This window comes from Malaya genurostris, chromosome 2 (genome assembly GCF_030247185.1).
Source record: "Malaya genurostris strain Urasoe2022 chromosome 2, Malgen_1.1, whole genome shotgun sequence".
Taxonomy (NCBI): domain Eukaryota; kingdom Metazoa; phylum Arthropoda; class Insecta; order Diptera; family Culicidae; genus Malaya; species Malaya genurostris.
In genome coordinates, this window is record NC_080571.1 from 51,292,787 (window position 1) to 51,319,475 (window position 26,689).

Consider the following 26,689-nt stretch of genomic DNA (forward strand, 5'->3'; position numbering starts at 1 on the left):
TTTGTTCTGACCATTGAAAAATATTTTAATGTATTGTTATACACTATTCAATTAATTGTGAACATGCTTTTTACAATAGAATGTATAGTTTAACAACAATTCAAATCATAAAATTTTCTCTTACATGTTTTTGTGGAAAACAATCAAATGTACAGTTTGCATATTGTTTGAAACACCACGTGTATAATAAATTCAATTGTAGAATCGTAGAAACAATATATTGAATCGTTGGAAATGAAAAAATATATTGCCAAGATACAATAAAATGTATTGTAACCCGTAGATCTAATCGTGAATCAATTATTTATACTGTAAAATTAATGTTTTATTTTTTTACGGGTTACTTCTAAACATTCGATAAAAAAACACTGTAAACATTCTGCAGCGTTATGCATTGGTATAATATATACATGTCAAGTGAAAATGTGAAAACACTATAATGCTATGAGTGATAAAGCAAGATTCTTATATGCGAACAAAAAATGTAATGGTTCCAGGTGAAAGGTGCGAATTACGAAACGAAAGGGTTAAAATCTAAATAAATACAAAAATAATTCGCCTTAAACAGCATTAATTGTGATCTCCATTCATCCATGTTGAATATAAAATATCTTTTTCAATTTTCATTCGTAACTTCTTATTTAAGCATTCTTATTGCATTGTGACATTTATTAAGCATTGTTATTGCATTGTGACATTTATAATCTACAGTTGAAATTGTTATCATCGATAAAGTAGATATTTGCATTATGGCTACTTTAATAATGCGCAATTTCTGCTTCACTAAAAAGTCTTCACTGAAAAGTCTAATAATCGCCCTGTTCAGCTTTATAATAGCATTGTAAAAACACGTATAACTCCGCTGCATTTAATCAATTTCTTTACGTAAATTTTCAAAGCTGAAATAATGTTGAGTTATAATGCGTCGTGGTTACTTGGGTATGTGATCTGAATTGAAAAAGTTAACCTTTCAAACTGAAAGATAGTACCTTCTTTTCTACAAATGTTTTCAAGATTTTCCAATGAGAGTCTGCAAAAGAGAACCAACGAAAAATTTTAAATCTATCAACAACCACAGGGTTAGTTTTTGTGTGAATGTTTGAAATTCAATTAAAAGCTATCAACAGCACTTTTAACACTAATTCAAAATAAGTGATACGAGTAGTATCATCTCATTGCTAGGTGTATTTCGTACATTTGTAGCTAGATTCTTAATAATATAGATATTTTCCAATGTTACCACCAACTTTTCAAATATAAATGATGAAAACATTCCTCCACATTTTTTGGAGCTGACATCACTGCCCCGGTGTTCATCATTTGCATTTGTAGTGGTGCGGTCGCTGCCGCTGCGATTCGAAATCAAAATATCTCGCTCGCTTTTCGCCGCAGCTGCCGTCATCAACGCGGCAGTTCATCGTCGATCGTCGTTCGTTTCGCTTGTGTTTTATTGCATGTGAGCTGCTGTTGGTCTGATTTTCTAGCATTTCGGACGGTTTGCAGTGCGATTGTGTGCGTGCGAAGAAATTAACAACCGGAGAAAGATAGAAAAAAGACCGATTCGGTTAAAGTTATTATTCATAATTTTCTCCATTAGTTCGATCCAACCCGGCCAATTTGGGTAAATTTAATAAGTGCAGTGTTTTTCCTCGATTTCGGGGAGTGATTGGTTTCAGGCCACACAGTAAACACCGATTCATTCCGTAGAAGCGACAAAGAAAATCGATCTCATTTGATAGTTGTCCCGCATTCCGTCCGCTACCGCTGCCGTCAATGATTTGCTGACAATTATTATTCTATCTGGATTAGTTTGCTGTAATCACTACTGATATCGAATCGAATATCTTGGTGACCGCTGGACTGGACCATAAGCTGTGCTGCGAAAAACAACGACAAAATGTCGACGGATTCCGGAAAGAATGTAAGTGATTTCTATTGACAAGGGCGAGGAAAAGATGTTGCCCTGTCTGGTAGATGAATAAAATGAAGCTTCTGGAGAGGGACGGTGGCTGATGAACTTGAATCTCAAGTACCAACAAGACGGTTTTATGTTCGCTGCCAGTAAATCAATCGCACTCCAAGGCCGGCAGTAGTAAAGAAATGGATCGCATTGGGGTGGGGTCCAAATCGTATCGCGAGAAGAAATCTCGTCGTTTCCAAGAAACTGTCAGTGCTCTCACACTATGAGTCATTGAATGTTCTGTGCCTATGTTATTTTTGCATTGCATACATTCCGGTCTCGGACAGTCGAGTTATGTTCATATGTTTCTGCTTTTCTGGCGGACAACAGTAGCAGTGCATTGAATGCTTTACTTGATATGTTTACATTACTTGTGAAAGTAGAAACCACCAACCGACGAATATTGAAACTAACAAAACGAATTTAAATAGTGTTGTGTTACGGTTCGAAGAAGCTTTGTATAAACATTGCACAAAACTTGTGTAACGCCAAAGTTTCGCGAGACCTCAATTACAGCCCAAAAGCAAAACGGCCAGTTGCATACTTGGCCGTCGATTGCAATGAAAATGAATATTGTTTACTGTTAATTGCGCATAAACACATGCGAAAAGTCGACAACGCTTGCACTTCTGCAGTACCGCTGCATGTCGCAAAAATGCTACGGTCAATAGACGGCTAAATTGATATTAATGACCGAACCGTGCATGGCCTCGATAAAATGCATATTTTGTTTTCGAACGGCTGGGACGCAACCGCTCTAGCGACACGTTGCAGTCAGCATATTTTCTACTAGTTTTTAGTTTTTTTGTCGTGAATACGACTTACTTTACTATGGGGCGCCTTTTCGAAATTAGCCATATGGAAGAATGGGCAGAACTTAATCGTGAATATCTCGACTTGTATTAATGGTAGCAACATAATTCTTTCACCATTTCATCAAAAATATGATCAGGAATTCAGGATAATATTTTGATCAGTGTGCGATAACCACAAACAACTCAAAAATTAAGTTTTCTTAAAATTTGAAAACAACGCGGAAAACACCTTACTTTCGCTTGGGTTTTTCGCGCAAGGACGACGATTTTGAGGTAGTCAGGCACATATCTTCAACTGAATGCGTATAAAAGGGGAACCGTGGTCAAAAATCGATCATTTCTTTTCGTGCGTTCGATGGAAGCAGACGTCGTGGGAGTGGAATCATCAACCAGCAGCGACGGACCAAATTGAGTTCCTCAATTTGGTCCTTGTGAATGCTAGAACAGAATCCCTACAGCATATTGATAATTTCTTTCAATAAATTATGCAAATCCGAAATGAAATAATCGACAATAAAATTCTGTATGTGGCTATTTTTATAGCCGTTAGGACCGCCCATTAGTGAAAAAGCTACAAACGAAATCACATAAAAGGAAATCTCTTAACAAAAATTCAATCAGTTTGGATTCAATCACCACTGCGAGCAGATGTGTTTTGTGTCGTCTGCACGCTTTCGACAACAGCGATTACGTCACAGTTGCCAGTCATTAGCAGTGGGAAAAAAACAACGGTGGAGAGCATTGCACAATATCAGCCGTTCTAATGGCTCTAAAAGTTTTCTAAAGAACTATTAGGATTTGTTGTTCGCAAATCGTAGGGAAATATCCTCAGTTTACTGCAAATCAAGAATAGTTTGCTTAGATTTGTGCGCTTTCGCTGTGTGAAATTCACAGTAATCGAGATCATGTGAAGCCTTTTTTTGCAAAAAAATGTTTTAGAGTTTAATGTCGTAGAGAATTACGCAATTTGACTCTTCTGAATGCTGGAAACGAATCCCTACAGCATATTGATAGTTTCTTTCAATAAATTATGCAAATCCGAAATGAAATAATCGACAATAAAATTCTGTATGCGGCTAATTTTATAGCCGTTAGGACCGCCCATTAGTGAAAAAGCTACAAACGAAATCACATAAAAGGAAATCTCTTAACAAAAATTCAATCAGTTTGGATTCAATCGCCACTGCGAGCAGAGGTGTTTTGTGTCGTCTGCACGCTTTCGACAAGAGCGATTACGTCACAGCTGCCAGTCATTAGCATTGGAAAAAAAAACAACGGTGGAGAGCATTGCACAATATCAGCCGTTCTAATGGCTCTAAAAGTTTTCTAAAGAACTATTAGGATTTGTTGTTCGCAAATCGTAGGGAAATATCCTCAGTTTACTGCAAATCAAGAACAGTTTGCTTAGATTTGTGCACTTTTCGCTGTGTGAAATTCACAGTAATCGAGATCAAGTGAAGCCTTTTTTTGCAAAAAATGTTTTAGAGTTTAATGTCGTAGAGAATTACGCAATTTGACTCTTCTGAATGCTGGAAACGAATCCCTACAGCATATTGATAGTTTCTTTCAATAAATTATGCAAATCCGAAATGAAATAATCGACAATAAAATTCTGTATGCGGCTAATTTTATAGCCGTTAGGACCGCCCATTAGTGAAAAAGCTACAAACGAAATCACATAAAAGGAAATCTCTTAACAAAAATTCAATCAGTTTGGATTCAATCGCCACTGCGAGCAGAGGTGTTTTGTGTCGTCTGCACGCTTTCGACAAGAGCGATTACGTCACAGCTGCCAGTCATTAGCATTGGGAAAAAAAACAACGGTGGAGAGCATTGCACAATATCAGCCGTTCTAATGGCTCTAAAAGTTTTCTAAAGAACTATTAGGATTTGTTGTTCGCAAATCGTAGGGAAATATCCTCAGTTTACTGCAAATCAAGAACATTTTGCTTAGATTTGTGCACTTTCCGCTGTGTGAAATTCATAGTAATCGAGATCAAGTGAAGCCTTTTTTTGCGAAAAATGTTCCAGAGTTTAATGTCGTAGAGAATTACGCAATTTGACTCTTCTGAATGCTGGAAACGAATCCCTACAGCATATTGATAGTTTCTTTCAATAAAATATGCAAATCCGAAATGAAATAATCGACATTAAAATTCTGTATGCGGCTATTTTTATAGCCGTTAGGACCGCCCATTAGTGAAAAAGCTACAAACGAAATCACATAAAAGGAAATCTCTTAACAAAAATTCAATCAGTTTGGATTCAATCGCCACTGCGAGCAGAGGTGTTTTGTGTCGTCTGCACGCTTTCGACAAGAGCGATTACGTCACAGCTGCCAGTCATTAGCATTGGGAAAAAAAACAACGGTGGAGAGCATTGCACAATATCAGCCGTTCTAATGGCTCTAAAAGTTTTCTAAAGAACTATTAGGATTTGTTGTTCGCAAATCGTAGGGAAATATCCTCAGTTTACTGCAAATCAAGAACAGTTTGCTTAGATTTGTGCACTTTTCGCTGTGTGAAATTCACAGTAATCGAGATCAAGTGAAGCCTTTTTTGCAAAAAATGTTTTAGAGTTTAATGTCGTAGAGAATTACGCAATTTGACTCTTCTGAATGCTGGAAACGAATCCCTACAGCATATTGATAGTTTCTTTCAATAAAATATGCAAATCCGAAATGAAATAATCGACATTAAAATTCTGTATGCGGCTATTTTTATAGCCGTTAGGACCGCCCATTAATGAAAAAGCTACAAACGAAATCAGGTAGAAACAAGCCTCTCAACAAAACTTAAATCAGTTTGGATTGTATCGCCACTGCGAGCAGATGTGTTTTGTGTCGTCTGCACGCTTTCGACAAGAGCGATTACGTCACAGCTGCCAGTCATTAGCATTGGGAAAAAAACATCGGTGGAGAGCATTGCACAATATCAGCCGTTCTAATGGCTCTAAAAGTTTTCTAAAGAACTATTAGGATTTGTTGTTCGCAAATCGTAGGGAAATATCCTCAGTTTACTGCAAATCAAGAACAGTTTGCTTAGATTTGTGCACTTTTCGCTGTGTGAAATTCACAGTAATCGAGATCAAGTGAAGCCTTTTTTTGCGAAAAATGTTCCAGAGTTTAATGTCGTAGAGAATTACGCAATTTGACTCTTCTGAATGCTGGAAACGAATCCCTACAGCATATTGATAGTTTCTTTCAATAAAATATGCAAATCCGAAATGAAATAATCGACATTAAAATTCTGTATGCGGCTATTTTTATAGCCGTTAGGACCGCCCATTAATGAAAAAGCTACAAACGAAATCAGGTAGAAACAAGCCTCTCAACAAAACTTAAATCAGTTTGGATTGTATCGCCACTGCGAGCAGATGTGTTTTGTGTCGTCTGCACGCTTTCGACAAGAGCGATTACGTCACAGCTGCCAGTCATTAGCATTGGGAAAAAAACATCGGTGGAGAGCATTGCACAATATCAGCCGTTCTAATGGCTCTAAAAGTTTTCTAAAGAACTATTAGGATTTGTTGTTTGCAAATCGTAGGGAAATATCCTCAGTTTACTGCAAATCAAGAATAGTTTGCTTAGATTTATGCACTTTTCGCTGTGTGAAATTCACAGTAATCGAGATCAAGTGAAGCTTTCTTTGTTTTTGCGAAAAATGTGAAAAAGGGGAATGCGTGCATAATTCATACAATTGATATTCGGAAGTGTTAAGGAGCATGTCAGTTGTTTTCGTATTCACGACATCCAGTTATGTCTCTGACATTACCCACCCGCCTTTTTCCATTAATTTTAAAGCTGGTTGCATTTTCCATCGTCATTCCTTGGCCGAGAGCGTGCGTTTCTGTTATTGTTTTGTAGATAAAGCTTCCTGCTGGCGGTAATCAGTGCGGTTCGTGTGTATTTTTCTGTACAGCTTTATTTTCCTTGTTCTGGGTTGAATGTGCTATGAATGCACCCTTCCTTCATTCATTGCCGGAGAGCGCAGAATACAAGAACAAACAAACGCGGTAAGGTTTATTTATGTTTAGAGGCCTGTGTTTGTCTGCCTAAACCCGTCGGATGCCAAGATACGGTGAGGATTAGCGTTTGTCATTTCGAACGGCCCTTTTTCAGTGACGTAGGCAGTATGTGTGCTCGGTGAAAAATGAAGGCATTCAGCTGGATTTTCTTTTGACAGGAAGTAGCTGAAATCAGTTTCAAGATGTAGGCGGATACATTTTTCTGTTCCAATTTCTTGTTAGTTCGTTCAGTTCGGATATCAAAAGTACTCATTTCTTACGTTTGAACCAACCAACAGACGTAAGAGTTCAGCTTTACTTGTCTTTGATGGCACCTAAAGAGGATTGTTTGATGTTTCGAGCAAAAACAAGAAGCAATTCACTGACCGTGTAGGATAAACGTAGTGAAATTTACTGTGCTCAGCCGTCTCAGCCACTCAAGGCACGGGCAACTTTTCTATCTCCTTCGAAATTGGCCCATTCATCTTTCTCGGTAAGCTCCTCTTCTTGTCGTTTGTTAGATTCAAGAATAATTTTCACTTGGCTGTCGCTCGGCATCCTAATGACATGTCCATCCCATTATTGTCGAAACAGCGATGCTAGATTGTCCAAATGTCTTTTATGTAGATTTTCCCTGGACGGAAAAAAGTATTTAAAGAATCTAAAATCGAGTTCTTTCGAAACAAAACCAAACTAATTAGACTACCTTATCCTCATAAACACTGGTATTGAGGGTTTGATCAAAACTCCAGATAACTTCGAGCAAAATTAAGGAATGACTGCTGAAGCATTCGCAGTAAGATTTTCAGATTCATTAGGACTTAAGAAACATATTTTATATTACGACATATCAACCATTCTGGAAGACTTTAAATAAACAGAAGACGAAACGCTTCGTCTTCGGTTCATCAGTGCTTCAAGCAGTTCAAATTGAACTTCCATCGCCACCTAGTAGCTCAATTTAAACCGCTCAGCAGATGCAAAGTTTACGCCATTTATGTAACACTTTAAGGATATTACACCGAGGTGCTATATATTTTCTGGAGTTTTGGACTAGAATTGATTGAGATAAATTCATTGCGCTAGCAATAAGATAAGGTTATTTGACGAATTTCGTGCCAAATCGTATTCGCAGTTGGCAATACTCCCTCAGGTTCGAATGAAACTTTCTGGACATGTACACACTAAGATTCCATTCCGTTGTTCGGTAATTTTTTTGACGAAAACTTTCGGTAATCAATAGAAATTACCGATATTTCGGCACATGAACGTTATTTTACAAAAATTATGCAAATTTTTACCGGACGATCAGTGTTACGCAAGTTTTCATTAACGAATGCTGTAAATAGATATACAATTCATACGGTAAATCTGAATAGTCGCCGAGTACGGTAAAACTCTACCGTCCGTATGGTAAAATAATTTTCCAATAACCGAACTTCTGTAAATACAGATTGTCGTGAAAACTAACTGTCAAACAATTGATAAAATGTTCAGTAAGAGTCTTTTTATAAACCAAACGAAAAAAATCTTGAAGAGTTCATCGAATGGATTGAGGTACAGGTGCTAAAATTTTTGAAACATTAGAATGACTAAAAGCTTTTTGTTTACTTATAGGCAGAAAATAATTTTGTATCACTTGTCCACTTGCTGCCTACACAAATCGTTCGAGGGTAATTTCTGGTGGACTCGACGGATTGTGCAGTGTTTTGGAAGGTGGAATAAAACCATAGCCACAACAGGTGGGAATTAAATTAAAAATTCAATTTTCTTCATTCATTTATGTGAACATGTGTTATTTTTTGAAATCCGAAAATAAAAGAATTTTCACCAAAGAAAAACAAACAAACAACAAATTACCGAACAATCAGTTAGATCCATTTGGTTTACAGTTTACGGTAGTTGTTTGACAGTTCAGCAATTACCGAACGATCAGTAATCAATTGTATTACCGAACTGATTACCGAACGTTCAGCTGTTGAAAATTCGGTAAAAAATTACCGAATTCTGCGAAATTTTCTAAGTGTGTAGACTGTCACGAAACCCCGATTTGCGTTCTTTTTCCAAAATTCTGAAATTCTTCTGAAAAGGGTATAATTAGTTTAACCCTGTTTTTTTTCAAATAGTTATTGTCTAAAAATGACAAATACTATGAAAAAGAGTTGTACTAGTCACTTTCAAAAATCAGTAAAATTTTGGAATAAAAATACTGAAAAAAAATCCTTATCGAGGCCTACACTGAAAATTGATAATCCGATTTGGCTGTTTGCTAGCTCGATACGACTTGATTCCTTCCCGGAGTCAAGTTCTCCTCACGGTACTATGGGCAGCACTGAATTTTCTGATCAAATCACGGTCCGACAGATTAGGATTCCTCTTAATCGTCTTCAAAATCTTACTACGCAGTTTCCGGTCGACAGTTCCACTCCGACGATTGGCTTCCGAACAGCGATGCCAGATAGTAGTAGTGTCATTTCCGTAGATTGGAATTTTTCTCGGAAGCGCTCACGGTGAAAAACTTTTTTTTTTGCTCACCAGACAAAACTTGTTTCCGTAGTTCTCCGTTGATAAATTTTAATTTCCATAGATTTCCGTAGAAAAAATCCAATTCCCGTAGATTTTGTCTACGGATCCGTAGATCCGTAAAAAATGTTCGAATCCGTAGCTCTACGGAGATTTCCGTAGATCTGACGTCGCTGCTTCCGAATCGTCGTCAATGTTTCCTTATACCGTTTGATAACGCGCCATACGGTATTTCTGGGCAATTTCAGTTGTTTAGCTAGCCTAGATGCAGACCACAATGGATTTTCCAAATAACTGTGCACAATTTTTTCCCTTCTTTCGGCTTCCATGTTGATTGTTTACAAAGTACAGTCGATTTGCGGAATGTCAACAATCATACGTGAAGCTGACAAAATTCCCGACACGTGAGCGCCAAGAACTTCCAAATCCGTCCACCAGGAGCGCCACACTCTTAAACAAATGTACACTGTGGAAAATAGTTGAATACTTTTTCAAAGATTAGAAAATAAACCGAAAAATTTAGATTTAGAAAGAAATCTTTCTTTAATAATCTATTGTATTGAAAAAAAAATTTAAACTTTAACTTTAGGCCCACATTTTGGTAAATATTTCGTTAGTGTGTGAAACAATTTACCAACAGTTGCATGACTTCAAAATTTTGATAAAAAATAATCGTTCAGATTCCAGAATATAATCCCACAAATTTAAAGCAGTTTGGTCAAAATGAGCTTTCTTCTAGATGAAGCCTTTCTCAAGATATGTAGACATGTTAAGCGTAAATATATGAAAACAGTTATTCTAAATGAAATATACAATAATATAAAAATACAAAATGATAATCGTTCGTATTTGTTGATTGTAAGAATTTCGCAGACAGAATTTTGTTGTCGATTATTTCATTTCGGATGTACGTATTGCAGTGAAAGAAACTATCAAAATGCTGTACGGGATTCATTCCTGGCATTCAGAAGTGTCAAATTGTGGAAGTCTCTACGTTATTTTAAACGCGGAGCAGTCCAATGCTGGCTTTATTCGCACTCGTTTGGTGCGAATTTCGCAATGCGAAAAGTGCACAAAGCTGATAAAATTAGATAAGCCATTAGCCATTAGAAGCACTGATTTTGCATAATGTCCCCCATCCGTTGTATTTTGCTCCAATGAAAATGACCAGCAACAGGATGAAACAATGGATCTTCCGACTAGAGATGGTCGGGTATCGGGTATTTTACCCGAAACCCGACCCGTACCCGTACCCGACGGGTTTTTGGTCGGGTACGGGTAAAAAATTTTATTTTCAATCGGGTACGGGTCGGGTACGGGTAAAAAAAATTTACTGCTTACTCGGGTACGGGTCGGGTCGGGTAAAAAAATTTACTTCTCACTCGGGTACGGGTCGGGTACGGGTAAAATTTTTTTTCTGATCGATTAACCGACCATTTGTACTTTACATAAATATGTTTACACGTTGACGAGATTTTTTTTTTTGCAAAACAGTTGTTCCGAAAAATAAACAATTTGATTCAAGGGGTTTTGACATTCGCACCTAGAACTAGACCTGAAAACTGGCATCTTTTTCAGAAAAAAACATTTCTTTTCTTCATTTAAAAAAAAACGATCAATCATAGTTACGTGAAAAGTTATGTGAATATTTTCCACCCTACTTTTTTATAACATATTTAATAAGACACACTGCCTTAGCTCTGAGATGTTGCGGCCAGACCCTACTTTTCACGTAGGTTTTAATGGACTGCCATTTTAAAGCTGTTTAATGCACAATCCAGTAAAAATTATTTGATTAATATATAAAATGTAGTGTAGTACTCATATCACATTCAGATAACAGAAAACGGTTATTTTAAATATTGGTTGGAGATTTTCAAAATTTACATATAAATCATTAGGATTCTACCCATAAAAACATGAACAGTCGAAAGAGAAAGTAAACAAAGAAAATCTGTCAATTGTTTTTAGGCCCTTTTGAAATGTTGACGTCGAGTTAGTTCACGTTTCTTTTCACTGAAAATCTCGATGCGTGACAGTCGCAAAAGTACGGGTGAAAATCTTTTCATGCGAAATGCTCAAATTATCACCGTGTTCACTCGTTGAGGGTTCCAAAGGAGGTGGAACAGAAGTTCAATGGCTGTAAAAACCACCAGCTCCCGTTAACATCGTTGGTGTGGGTTTGTGAGGCTTACAAAACGGGCATATTTGACAGATTAATTTAAATCAAAATCATAATTCATTTTGCTTTGTAGTAAAAAAAATGTAACCAAAAAAAATTTCTCACAAATGTTCAAACTACTTACACTTGAAGGACTCACAGTTCACCATTTCCAAAATTGAATTTTTCACACCGGGAATACACGTGAATTATTTGATGTTTGGTCAATTCACGTAAACGAACCGATGATACTCTATTAATTTTAGGGGATGTTCGTGATTTTTTAAGTGATTCTAATGTGAATTTTTATTTGTGTGTCAAGATAATGAGCACGCTTACTTGTGGTTCTAAAGAATTGGATCAAAAGTCACACTGTTTCGTAAAAACCATACCTACCCAGAATTGAATACAACGGGTATTACGACATTTTGGATAAATATGCTTCTCGAAAAATTTGAGTAGATATTACTCCCTTTTGTTGACATTTGTAAATGAGTATAAAGTACCAAAGACATTGGAAATCTATTCATGCTTCACAGTGTATTTATGTGTTTAAATGTAAACAAGCATTTTAATGTATTTTACTTACAAACTAGAGCCTGATACGCTCTATCTAACTCGCTATCTAAAACACTTTATTTTTTCCATCCTGAATTTTGGTAAACTTTTTACTACTCATTCGGGTCGGGTACGGGTACAGGTAATTTTTAATCGGGTACGGGTCGGGTAAGGGTAAATTTTTCTATTTTTTATCGGGTACGGGTCGGGTACGGGTAATTTTTTTTATTATTGATCGGGTACGGGTCGGGTACGGGTAATTTTTTAAATTTTTAATCGGGTACGGGTCGGGTACGGGTAATTTTTTTTGCTGATCACTCGGGTACGGGTCGGGTTCGGGTATAAGAATTTCTATACCCGACCATCTCTACTTCCGACGACACGACCTGCCACTCGCTTTTAAAACTGTATCGTAAATCGAGCTACCCCTCAGTAACTGGTAATGTCAAAATGGAATCGCTTGAAAAAATGATGGAACTGGCAACACAAGTTGGTAAATTATTGATTTTGAAGAACAGTTACCAGTAGCCTTGGTAACCACAAAAGAAATGTAAACAAAAATAAGAGATTCTCACTTAAAACGAAACCACTGAGTGTAGTTGGCCCGCTGGCAGGTATTAAATTTATTCTTTCAGAGATCTGACATAGCTGCATATTCTGCCATAGCGATTTTGTCGTATGCCGCTTTGAAGTCAATGGCGCGTTGTATTCTCGACACTTTTGGAGTGCTTGTCTCATAACGAATATGTAATTCGTAGTGGCGTACCGTACCAACAACGCAAATTATTCACTACTAAAAATTTAATTTTGGTTGTTTAAGGCAATAAAAAACTTCTCGTGTGTTATCTTCAGGAGGAATATATTCATTTAACTAAGCAAAAAAAACTAAAACTAGTCCACCAAGCCGATTAAATGTAGATTTTTTGATAACTCACTCCAGGCGACTTGTAACTTCAACAGGAATGATACTAACCGAATAATCATAATCCATCATGATTTCTTGGTGTAAGGGCAGTTTTGAACGCCGTTAATAAGGCGTCGACTTGCACTATAAGGAATTGTATAAATGTTTCCTCAGCTTCATACGATGCCAACTCTTCCTTAGCGAGGTTGATATTGTGATTGATAAATTGGTCAACCCACGGATGCAAACGAGGCTTAAAAAAATTTTGCACATGCCTGTTTGTAATCGCCCTTGCTAGATTGAACTTTGAAGTGCCGATTGGGCTAGAACTACGTAACCGGTAGGGTAACCAGATTTCAGAGGTGATTTCGAAGCAATTATGAAGTTTAGTTCCAAGCAACTAGCAGCGTTATAAACAACAGCACACACTCCGTCTAGCGATTGCGTTCCACGTTCCACGTCGAATGCACTTCCGAATAATTAAAAATACATCATTTAACATGCTGGAGCATTGCTGCCCCGTTTCAATGCTGTACAAAATTATCGCTTTCAGGACGCTTTCTTCCATGAAATAACGCTCTAAAAGTAAATATGTCCCAAGAATTTCCTGCGTTTGCGTACTCAATCGGGGCTTTTCAATCAACTCATTTAAAGTTTTTAGCTTCCTAAGTATTTGGTTCCAGAGAACTTTTTTCGAGATCGAACTAAAAACACAAAGCGATTAGAAATTCATTTATACGAATTAGAATATCATTTACACTCACCAAGCATCGGCGTTTGGCAAACTTTATATACAATTCAGCCCTCGAATGAATTATTGTTATTTTTTACAGTTTTTTGTAAGATTTTTAATAACCATGAAATGTGGAATTATTCCACAACTGTTTCAAACTGTTTGTTTATTTATTCTGGTGCTCCTTGGTAACTAGTTCATAGCAACTTAAACAGTGTTGCTCGAATAGTTAGTTTTTGTCATTTTCAAGGGGTCGCTATATTTATGGTAACTGGTGGTAAATCGCTCACGAACACTTTTTATTCCGATTTTTCTTCGGAGTGTCTGGTCGTGTCGTCGGATCTTCTTTGAATGGAAACTGGCTTTGCGAACATCCCGTAATTGATTTAATACTGGAACTGAGCTCTGGACCTGAACCAACCTGAATGAGGCAATGAATGAATTTTAAAGCGACGTTTGACTTGTTCAAACGGTACAAATAAAAAAACCCTATTTTTTGACATTCATGTCTAAATATCTCGAGAACGCTTGCTTGTAGGAGAAAAATAATAATCAAATTTATTACTTTTAACCTGTAGAATTATATTCTAATGTCATTTATATCACATTTTGGTGTACTGTTTTAGCTGTAACTTTCTCGTTTTTTAATTCATACTAATCCAATTGACACCAAAATGTGTTAAAACCCAAGTTTGAAAATAAAATTATTTAAAAAAATACGTGTAAAAATACTCAATGTTAGTTTTGATGTGAAACACATCTTTATTTTCTATATAGGAGTTCAACTCAATGAAACTCAATGAGAAATACACGAAACTCAATGAAAAATACAAAAACTCAATGAAACATACACGTAGAAATGTGGTCAGGTTTTAAACACTTACAGCTCAGTCTATTTTGTATCAATTGTTAATATTATTTAATCATTCGAAGGGAAATATTTCTACGATTCGATTTGAATTAATCAAGCCAAGTATTTTCAATTATAAATGATTGAAATTTTGAATAGTAGCGAGCAGTGTCCTATTTTGTCTGCTAAAAATCGCCGGCATATCGGATTTCCCTGCCATAGACGACGGTTTTGAAAGAGTAAGCGATATATCAAAGGGAAAGCATCGCTCTGATTGATCAAACGATGCAAAAGCGAAGCTGCTGGAAGCACGCGAATAGAAGCGAAATTATAGCTAACGCTTCAGTCCTACGCGTAGCATGCTAGAGGTAGGTTGTTGCTAGACAGCAAGACAAAAAGTGCCATAAAACGATTTGAAACTTTAATTGGTAACAGTTCGGCTGAAAAGTTTGTATCGTTTAATAGAAACACACATTTTTTGCCAAAATTCGTTTTTATCATTCAACATAATTGCCATCAGAGGCGATACAGCGATTATAGCGATCTTCCAACTTTTCGATACCATTTTTGTAGTACGATTTGTCCTTTGCCTCAAAATAGGCCTCAGTTTCAGCGATTACCTCTTCATTGCTTCTAAATTTTTTACCAGCGAGCATTCTCTTGAGGTCTGAGAACAGGAAAAAGTCACTGGGGCCAAATCTGGAGAATACGGTGGATGAGGGAGCAATTCGAAGCCCAATTCGTTCAATTTCAGCATGGTTTTCATCGACTTGTGACACGGTGCATTGTCTTGATGAAACAAAACTTTTTTCTTCTTCAAATGAGGCCTTTGTTTTAGAAATTTCGTCCTTCAAACGCTCTAATAACGCTATATAATAGTCACTGTTGATGGTTTTTCCCTTTTCAAGGTAGTCGATGAAAATTATACCATGCGAATCCCAAAATACAGACGCCATAACCTTACCGGCCGATTGTTGAGTCTTTCCACGCTTTGGGTTCGGTTCATCGCGTGCAGCCCACTCAGCTGACTGTCGATTGGACTCCGGAGTGAAGTGATGGAGCCATGTTTCGTCCATTGTTATTTATCGACGAAAGAAATCGGTTTTATTTCGATATAACAGCTCCAAACACTGCTCAGAATCATCAATTCGTTGTTGTTTTTGATCGATTGTAAGCTCACGCGGCACCCATTTTGCACAAAGCTTTCTCATATCCAAATATTCGTGAATATGTCCAATACGTTCCTTTGATATCTTTAGGGTGTCAGCTATCTCGATCAACTTCACTTTACGGTCATTGAAAATCATTTTGTGGATTTTTTTCACGTTTTCATCGGTAACAGCCTCTTTTGGACGTCCACTGCGTTCATCGTCTTCGGTGCTCATGTGACCAGTACGAAATTTTGCAAATCACGAATTGTTGCTTCGCCCGGTGCAGAATCTGGATAACACTCATCAAGCCATTTTTTGGTATCGGCGGCACTTTTTTCATCAAAAAGTAGTGTTTCATCACCACACGAAATTCCTTTTTTTCCATTTTTTTCACAATAACAAAAGTAGCTTCACTAAAAATTCAATATCTCACAAACTAATAATCAGACAGCTGTCAAATTTATACACGTATCTTTTGAAGGTTGGTACTAACTGAAAATGGTATGGATTTAATTCTAGTGGCGCCCTCTCATAGAAACGATACGAACTTTTCAGCCGATCTGTTATGCTCTGGTCTTGTATCATGCAAGCTCGGATGAAATTCCATGTTATGTCGTTTCGCCTGAGAAATTGACAACTACCCCAGGGTAAATTTTGAATACTTAAGATTAAATTATAATTTATATAAGATGAACTCGATTGATAATGAGAAAAAGTTTATCGCTTCAACCGAAATCGCAGAATGGTAGTAATGGTAGAGAAACGCTATTCAAATAACTGCTTGCATACAAAACTTGAACACAAGCTTGGCGAAGAGAAATTCGGCATCAAAAAAAAATTTCGATTTCGGAAATCTCAAAATTTTTCTCAGTTCCAAAGTCGATTTATTTTCAAAATTTTTTTTGTATCATAAGATATTTTATTTGAATTTAAGTTCTTAAAAATCCGTTTGGTCATTTTTATTTATTTATTTATTTATTTATTTATTATTATTATTTATTTATTTATTTATTATTAATATTATTTATTATTATTTGACATTATTTAGACCAACAAACATTATCAAACTTTGGGAACTTTTCTGTCATTAAATTAACAATTGGAAATGATTTGTTGAAGCTAAGCTTCCACATGTGTAATTCAATCGCTGCAGCGCTCAGTCATCATACGTCCAGAGTAGCTCAATGGCAGAGCGGTTCCACGAATAGGTCAAGGTTTACAGGTTCGAATCCTTTCTTTCTTTCATTCATCTTCCTCATTCAATCTGCTTAAAGAATTGTTTGTTATAGAACAATAACATACCTTTCTCCTTATCCTTCTAGCATCTTCTCGAAAAAATGGAACACACTACATAACGCTTCTTCTGTATGCGAACAGCAAAAATAGTTTCGAGGAAGAAAGTAAAATACCACTAGCGCGCGCTATGGTCTATCCTTATTAGCTATTAATTTATGTAACCACCCAACTCCCCACATCCAACGCCAACGATGCAATAGTAATAATTCAACGTTCCGTTTTCGGTAACCCAATCAACGCTGGATTGCCGCCACCGCCTCCGCTGCTGCTGCTTCTATCCTTTAACCGGAGCAAAAAGCGGTGATGATTCGCGTGAAATGAAATTTTTTTTTCGATTGGATTCGTACTTTACCATGTTCCGAGCCGCGGTTATGGCATTCCCTACACAACTCACTCGGTTCCACCTGGTCGAGGAATGGCTCTGGGATACAGTGAAGGTTAATAAACCGCTTATCAACTCATCAGCGTGTGCTGATTTTCGATGCCCCCATAAGGCACCCGCACCAAGCGAGGCATCTTCATCTGGTCACACACAGCAAAAAAAAAAATAAAGCTCATGTACGTGTTTGGAATGTGGGACTCTAGCAAAAATCCTGTTACTGCCAACTGAGCCGTTGTTTATTGGTTTGGCTCTTGTTCAAGGTAAAATTTTCGATTGCCCTTTGATTGTGCTGCCCTAGGCCCTACTGCTAGATAGGTGTCAGCAGTGCTTCGAAAGTGCATTCACTTTCATGAAATGAGGGGGATGGGTAATGAAGTTCGTGCTGGGAATTAGGGATGAGGGCAGCTAGGTGCATTTGTTCGACGATTTTAATTAACAGAAGCCCCATTTCTACCGAGTCGGGTTTATTTCCCAAAGAGAAACCGGAGTATGTTTTGTATTCACAGGTGCAGCTCCCCTTTCAACATTGTATGGTTAGTTAGTTACACTCAGTTTTGTATGGTTTCCGAATCTAGGACTGATAAATTTGGTATATGAACGGGTAAGGTTTGTACGTCCCCGCCGACTGATGGTGAATTCCGCTGTCGATCAGCAATCAGAGAAAGCCGTTAGCAGCGAAACGGTATAGTTAGTAGCAGTCAGTTATTGTTTCGTCGAACTAACAGGTGTGCGAAACAAAGAGAAATTCCGCTGCCCTCAACCAGTACTCAGTTGCATCGATCTCGTTCAGTTGAGCTGACGAATTCAATCAGCATGAGAGATATTAACAAGATTTGTAACATACTAGTGCGCTGATTTTTCATTGCATGAAACGAGAATTTCACAATTCAACCTGTTTTGCGTTCGTTCTATTTCCAGTTCTCCAACGTGGAAACGCCGGGCTACGTGGGGTTTGCCAATCTGCCCAACCAAGTACATCGTAAATCGGTCAAAAAGGGCTTCGAGTTCACGCTGATGGTGGTGGGTGAATCCGGACTGGGAAAATCTACTCTGGTCAATAGTTTATTTCTTAGTGATCTCTACCCGGAACGGGTTGTTCCGGATGCGGTAGAGAAACAGCACCAGACAGTGAAATTGGATTCGTCAACGGTGGAAATTGAAGAGCGAGGAGTCAAACTACGTCTCACGGTTGTGGACACACCCGGGTTCGGCGATGCCATCGATAACAGTGACAGTTTCAGCGCCATTCTGGAATTCATCGATGAACAGTACGAACGGTTCCTGCGGGATGAAAGCGGTCTCAACCGAAGGAACATTATCGACAACAGGATACACTGTTGTTTCTACTTCATTTCACCGTTCGGGCATGGGTAAGCTAGGCGGTTGGTAGGGGGGGCATGTGGTGTGGTTTGGTCATTTTTCAATTCTGATTGCAGGCTCAAACCGCTGGACATCGAGTTCATGAAGAAACTGCACTGCAAAGTGAACATCGTTCCCGTCATCGCCAAGGCAGACGTACTGACCAAAAAGGAAATCCAGCGCCACAAGTGCCGCATCCTGCAGGAAATCGAAGACAACGGGATCAAAATCTATCCACTGCCCGATTGCGACAGTGACGAAGACGAGGACTACAAGGAACAGGTGCGGCAGCTGAAGGAAGCGGTACCGTTTGCCGTGTGCGGTTCGACTACCCTGCTGGAGGTGAAGGGCCGCAAGGTACGAGGTCGATTGTATCCGTGGGGCGTGGTGGAGGTCGAGAATCCGGAGCATTGCGATTTCATCAAACTGAGGACGATGTTGATGTGAGTATTTTATATGTTTGGTTCAAAAGTGTTTCAAAATGTTTGGATTCATATAATGAAATTCGTGGCAGAATATTATGAAATTTTCAGGTCTGTAGAGGATGTATTTGAAAAATCTAGAACATCAGTTATGATAAAAAAAAATCTTTGTGTTTGCATATCGACTTTCTGCACGTAAAATAGTGTGGTTTTCGAAAAAATGTCACGTTGTGACAGCCTTACTCGTCCGAAACTAACTTCCAGCTTTTAGGAAAAGGAAAAATACATTTAATCTGTCGTTACTAAGTGCAGGGTTGTTACGGTCGCGCGGATTTCGCTGTTTTCGCGGATTTCGCGATTTTTGCGGATTTGGCGGGGTTTCTGCTAAGGTTTTGATGCTATGGCGCGGATTTCGCCCGAATTTTAAAAACTATCATTCCACATTTGTGAATTATTTGTTTTTTTTTTTTTCATAAATACGTTTATTTCATAGGCAATATACATAAGTTTTTCTTCGCCGTGGCATCCACAATACATAGTAGTTTAAACCTAATACATTTCGAATATCATATTAGTATGTTGGTATTCATTAGTTAATCTAAACACTGTTTTTATCAAGCGAGTTGCTATTATAAATTACATAAAATGAAATACATTTATTTTGTACATGATCTTATAACTATTTCAGGTTTGTTTGTATCAGTTCATCACTTTTATTCAATATAAGATAGCTGGCTATTGGTTGAACTCATGGAAGAGAAAACAGTCTAACATAAAATGAAATTTAAATTGGAACTCCAATGGACTTAATGAAATAATAAAGAAGTTTCATGTAAGGAACGTCACGACAAGCAAGAATGTCGCGAACTGGGACATTGGATAGTCTACCTTGGGTACGCAAGGAATTTATTAGTTGAGATCTGACAGCACGATACTCCACGCATGTCCAAACGACATGATGAATATTGCAATAACCTTCGCCACAAGCACAATGATTAGTCTCGGAGAGCCCAGTTCAAAGGAGATGTGCGTCTAACGTGTAGTGATTGGACATGAGTCTGGACATCATAAGAATGAAATCCCTACTCACATCCAGTCCCCTGAACCACGCCTTTGTCGATATTTTGGGAGTAATTGAGTGCATCCACCGACCCAAATCATCTTTATCCCAAGAAGCTTGCCAGCTGTCAAGTGTTCTTTGGCGAGACGCGCTAAAGAATTCGTTGAAAGCAATCGGTCTCTCATAAATTTCACAATCGATAGCACCACGTTTGGCTAAAATATCGGCTCTTTCATTGCCTGGAATGGAGCAATAAGCCGGGACCCAAACTATTGTGATTTGATAATTATTATTCAATATGTCGTTCAGACACTGTTTTATTTTGCCCAAGAAAAACGGTTCATTTTTGCCAGCAGCGTTTGAGCGAATGGCTTCAATTGCATTCAGACTATCTGTGAAAAGAAAATAATGGTTTGGAGATAATGTTACGATTATACTCAGACTATAATGAACTGCTGCTAACTCTGCTATATAAAGAGATGCAAATTCTTAAAGCCTAAATGAGACCGAAACATTATTGTTGAATATACCAAACCCAGTAGTCTCTTCAATTCGTGATCCGTCCGTGTAAAACATTTTTTCAGAGTCAATATGCCTGAACTTACCTGTAAATATTTTTGAGATTTCCATCGAGCGAAGGTGTTCCGGGATTCCACGCACTTCGCGCTGCATGGATGTGTCGAAAAATAAAGTTGAGTCAGGGACATCTAGGAGGATGTCACGGATAGGAATATATCTTGAAGGGTCGATTTCCTGTGACATATAGTTAAACTATACTGTCATAAATCTTGTTTGAAATTGAAGCTCGACTAATTTTTCGAAGTTACTAAAAACCATCTTATTAGCAGTCGCAATGAAAGCTCCCAAAAACGATCTTTCAATGGAAGAACTCCCGCCAAAACTTCATTGTATGTGTCGAATGCATGCAGCCTAACGCAATTCGCAAACAACGATACTGAATTCGCTCCAGTTTGATATGAGAGTTTGCAGCGGAACGAAAGCAAACGCATCCATACTCCGTTACTGAGAGTATCGTTGTCTGATACAATTTTATTAGATCTTCTGGATGAGCACCCCACCAAGATCCTGTTATTGTTCGAAGAAAATTTACTCTTTGTTGGCATTTTGTTATCAAGTACCTAATGCGTCCTCCCCACGTGCATTTGGAATCGTACCACACCCCCAGATATTTGAAAGTCAAAACCTGTTGGATCATTCTTCCCATCATATTAAGCTGAAGCTGCTCGGGATCATGCTTTCTTGAAAAGACGACCAGCTCTGTTTTCTCCGCAGAGAATTCGATACCCAGATGAACAGCCCAAACGGACATGTTATCTAAAGCATCTTGCAATGGTTTTTCCAGATCAATAGCTTTGGATCCAGTAACTGAAACCACGCCATCATCTGCCAATTGTCTTAGTGTACATGGGGTTAATAGACAGCTGTTAATGTCGTTTACATAGAAATTATACAGGAGCGGGCTGAGGCATGAGCCTTGCGGGAGACCCATGTAGCTAATTCTGATTGTTGCCAAATCGCCATGTGAAAAATACATGCACTTCTCTGACAAAAGGTTGTGCAAATAATTATTTATAACAGGTGGAAGTCCATGTTGGTGAAGCTTGTCTGAAAGAACATCAATGAAAAATGAATCAAATGCTCCTATAATGTCTAAAAATACAAATGCCATTTGTTGTTTTTTGCGAAAGCAATTTGGATGTCAGACGAAAGTAATGCAAGGCAATCATTCGTCCCTTTATTTCTACGGAAACCAAACGGAGTATCTGACAACAAACCGTTCGTCTCGACCCAAGTGTCGTGACGTCGTAGAATAATTTTTTCGAACAATTTTCTGATGCAGGACAACATTGCAATGGGTCTATTCGAGTTGTGATTGGAAGCTGGTTTCCCCGCCTTTGAATGGCGATAGCTTTCACTTGCCTCCAGTCAGGTGGGACTGGACAATGTTTTGCTCAAGAAACTTGTTGAACAATTCCAAAAAAACGTCTTTTTGCAAGGTCGGGCAGATTCTTAACCAAGTTGAATTTAATTCTGTCCAACCCAGGAGCGTTATTGTTACAAGACATGAGTGCTATGAAAAATTCCATCATTGAAAAGGGGCTATCAATGATACCATTGTTTAGAGAAGACTCCCTAATAATGCTATGCGTAGGAACAGAATCTGGGCAAACTTTCCTAGCAAAGTCAAATATCCATCGGTTCGAGTATTCATCACTCCCATTGCCCACGTTACGATTCCTCATTCGTCTGGCCGTGTTCCAAAGAGTGCTCATTGAGGTTTCTCTTGACAAACCTTCCACAAAATGTCTCCAATAGCTGCATTTCTTGACCCGAAGTATGTTCTTGTACTTGGTTTCTAAAACCAAGAATATTTCAAAATTCTGAGGAGTTCCTCCTCCTCGTTTTAAAAACGTCTTGAAAGCATTTTGTTTCGCGTGTTTAGCATCTGAGGACTCTTTGTCCCACCATGGGTTTGGAGGCCTTCTGTTAGACGATGAACCAAGAAATCGTTTGGTTTGTGCTTCTTCAGCGGCCTCCAGAATCGAACAAACGAGGAAGTCATATTCTTCAAGTGGGGGGAGCTCTTCCATTGAGTTCAAGGTACTTGAGATACTACTTTGGTATTTAATCCAGTCAACATTTTTTGTCAAATCATATGGAATATTAACTGAATTAGCAATGCCTTTGTTACTGCTAATTGAGATGTTGATTGGTAAATGATCGCTACCGTGTAAATCAGGAAACACTTTCCAGGTGCAATCTAGTCGAATTGAAGTATCTATCCAGTTGTATTTAGTTTTCTGTTGAATTACCTTTTCGGTGAAATGACATATCTCGGTGAAAAGCCCAGAAATGCTTGTCCAGTTGGATTTGGAGGATAGCCCAAATTTACAACTAATTTCTATTTTACTGAACTCTTTATCGTGAAGAGCACTTGCAGCATTGAACGCTATTTCAACTATATGTCCATTGACCTTAAAGCCAATTGAAGTTGATTCAGTGTCTTGTACGATACAGTCGTAATAAACGAAAACGCGATCGTTGAACCAATTGTCCCTCAATTTGGTTGAAAATGAAAGGAATACAAAAATACTCAGTTATACCATTACATTTTCTTTATTTACACACAATGCACACAATCGTCAACAATTCGTGTTTGAAGCAAACAACAATTCTCATCCTTACCTTCTACTTTTACAGCACCCACATGCAGGACCTGCAGGAAGTGACCCAGGAGGTCCACTATGAAAACTATCGCTCCGAGCGGTTGGCCAAATCGGTGCGCAAAAACGTCACCCCCATCATCAAGGATGAGAACGGCACCACCGAGTTGCACTCGGACAAGGATAGAATTTTGCGCGAAAAGGAGGAAGAGATTCGGCGCATGCAAGAGAAGCTGGCCCAGATGCAGGCTAAAATACAAGCACAGAAGTAGAGTCCGGTTGGACACGGGCGAGCGGGCGTGACGGTCGCCAATCGAATCAGAACATTTTAATCGAAGTGAAGTGGAAAAAATCAGAACACCGTAGGCAGGTCGGGTAAAAAGAGTGTGATTTTTAACTGTAACTTAAGAAGCGAATCACTACCATTAGTATACACTTGCGAAACGTATCAACAAAACCCAATCCAACCTAGCGCACGATGTGTCGAAAGTGCACAACAGGAAGAAAGACAACAACAACAACAAAAAAAATGCGACGCAAAGCATGACACAACAGCTACTCGCCGTTTAGATATTAAAAACATTCTCTGCATTGCGAGGGATCCTTTTTGTTCCATGAATAAAAACTAAGTACAAAAATCCTTCAGCACTTTAAAACAAATTGTCGTAATTTAAATCGAAAACAGAAACCGTTTCGCAGTTTATTCATAACTTTTTTTTGGTTTGGCAGCAGCTTGAAAAGCAAACACAAATAGTCATGTTTGAGTGCCATCATTTCGAACGTTATTTTTGTTTTGTTGAACCCTGTGTGTTAGGAACAGAAAAAAAAACGAATAAAACGAATCTCCGAGCGCGATGGCTTATAGAATACCCTAGGAGGGACCCAGTCTCTGGCGCAGGCAACATTACATGTCAAGTGTTTTTGTGTTTTTGCTATCTTTTAGAGCATGTACCATCAGAGCAATAAAGACGGACGGTAGGAGTAAAGTTTTATTTTTTGATAGCTTTTTATCGAATTTAAGGTATGATAGCGTATCTAAGTAGTATTTTTGAGACATTCACAGAAATTGCTTGTTTGCTATTGATACACATAATGCGCGTATAATAATCGATTTTTTTTAATAAAGCAGAAATGCAAATACATCATTAGTTGTTTAGTAGTACTTAAATCAAGATTATATAAAATGCGTAACATTTTGTTTGCACGAATTCAACGAGCAAAACGATACAACCAATGTGTCTGCCAAGGAATTTTCGTGTCGTCGATGATAAGTGAACGATCGTATGATGCGAAGAAGTGAAATCCAGAATAAAGAAACAGTATATATATTTTTTTGGTTTTCCACTATTGTAACTATTTTACTATTCAACGAAATATAGGTTTATGAATTATAATAACAATAGAGTTTGTTTTCTGTTTTTGACTAATCCTGTAGCGGTTGGTTTGTATTGATATTGAATAAGATAAAAAACACAGATAGTCACAGAATATCACAATACTCGAGGGGAGTTGGATAAATTTGGGTCAAGTAAAAGACGAGCAAAACGAAACTGTACTTGAATGTTCGCTGGGTAAGATAACCTGCCGGGACACGATGAGTTTGTCGCCGAAATCGAAAGTGTAGAATTTTTTTGTTTGTAGTTTTTGAATAAGAGAGTAATTTTGGACTTACTTCTTTTTAAAAGCGTGAAGTATACTTCTTCGTATATTACGCAGCACAAAGTGATGCAATCAATACAGTATTACCGAGCTCAAATAAAGCGATATCTTTCCGAAACTGTAAAGGAAAAATCCCTATCACTTTGTAGTGTATGCAAAATGCCAAGAATCAAGTGGCTAGTGTTTTGACAATTGATATAATTGGACTTAGGAACACATTGTGTTACCGGAATTACTTGAACAAATAGTTTGTAAAACTGCTTTGCTTTGAACAATAGATCATTTGTGTTAGTAAGTTTGGCAAAACGATAATTTTAACAGAAGTTTTTTTTTCTATTCTATTCAGAATGCAGGAAATGTCATTTCATCCGTTGACTCAATTCAGATAGGGCAACCATGATTGCTCCGCGGTCAAGTCTTATGGTTAAAAAAACCTAGTGGTTTAAAGGCCTCTTATTACTCATACCATCATAAATATTACTGTGGAGTTCTAAAAACAACTGTTCATTGAATAGCAACAGGACAATTTGCTCTAACGTCATAAGCTACGCGATTGACTTTTTTGTACCAAAACGATCCAAACAGCTGTCTCTGCATCCACCATGGCAGACCACCGTAGTGAGACAACTGAAAACGACTAAAAGAGCCGCCCTAAAACCTAAGGTATTCAAAACATGGAGGATACGCACTGCGTAATCAATATGTCCAGATCAATCAATTATACAAGAAAACTGTCAAGCGTTGTCATGTCAACTACTTGAAAAATGTACAACGGAAATTGAAATCCAATCCGAAGTCTTTTTGGAAACACGTGAACGAGCAAAGGAAGGAGTCTGAGTTACCTTCTATAATGAAGTTTGGAGAGTTTACTGGTTCGTGTAAGCGGGAAATCTGCCAGCTTTTTTCGGAAAAAATTTCTCGTGCCTTTACATACGAAACCTTAAACCCGCAACAAATTACACTCGCCGCGCTCAACGTTTCAGAATCTAATAATTCTTTAAATCTCATTCATATTGACGAGGATTCGAATCGGACGGCAATCGCTTGCATGAAGTCGTCTACCTCCTCTGGCCCTTACGGCTTACCGGCAGTTATATTGGAAAATTGCTCGACTGGTGTAATTGCTCCCCTTTGTCGACTATTTCGGATGTCACTCTCTAAAGAAGTTTTTCCCAACTTATGGAAATCTTTTATGTTCCCAGTGTATTAGAAAGGTGACAAAAAAGACGTGAACAATTACCGTGGCATCACATCGCTTAGTGCAGTTCCTAAACTGTTTTAAGGGTTATTCTGGCACCAATTTTCAACCACTGCAAGCAATATATTGTTGACACTCAACATGGTTTTATGCCTAAGCGCTCCACAACCACCAACCTATTGTCATTCATTTGCTGCGTGACTGATGGTATGTCAAAAGGTTTACAAACAGACGCTATTTACACCGATCTCTCTGCTGCCTTTGATATAATAAACCACAATATAACAATTGCTAAATTGGAAAGACTTGAATTCGGCTCTAACATCCTTTGGTGGCTGCAGTCATATCTTATAGATCGTCGTTTAGCAGTGAAAATCGGCGATCACGTTTCCAATAAGTTTATCGCTTCGTCCGGAATTCCGCAGGGTAGCCATCTCGGGCCTTTAATATTTTTACTGTATTTCAACG

General features: G+C 38.0%; 1 protein-coding gene across 2 annotated transcripts; it reads left to right on the forward strand.

The window, feature by feature from the left end:
* Positions 1–1,424: 1,424 nt before the first annotated feature.
* LOC131428191 (septin-1) lies at positions 1,425–24,766 on the forward strand. Of its 2 annotated transcripts, XM_058591918.1 has the most exons (5): positions 1,425–1,621; positions 1,708–1,921; positions 18,257–18,708; positions 18,775–19,140; positions 23,402–24,766. In XM_058591918.1, exons 2-5 carry the CDS (start codon positions 1,898–1,900, stop codon positions 23,634–23,636), a joined length of 1,077 nt encoding a protein of 358 aa, XP_058447901.1. In that variant the 5' UTR covers positions 1,425–1,621; positions 1,708–1,897; the 3' UTR covers positions 23,637–24,766. The 2 variants fall into 2 exon arrangements, with proteins under 2 accessions (XP_058447901.1, XP_058447900.1); XM_058591917.1 differs by having other exon boundaries at positions 1,425–1,921.
* Positions 24,767–26,689: the final 1,923 nt, after the last annotated feature.

Coding starts and splice junctions, on each gene's coding strand:
- LOC131428191 (XM_058591917.1), top strand. CDS start 1,898: ATGTCGACGGATTCCGGAAAGAAT. Junction 1,922..18,256: donor CGACGGATTCCGGAAAGAAT/GTAAGTGATTTC, acceptor TTCTATTTCCAG/TTCTCCAACGTGGAAACGCC. Junction 19,141..23,401: donor AAACTGAGGACGATGTTGAT/GTGAGTATTTTA, acceptor CTACTTTTACAG/CACCCACATGCAGGACCTGC.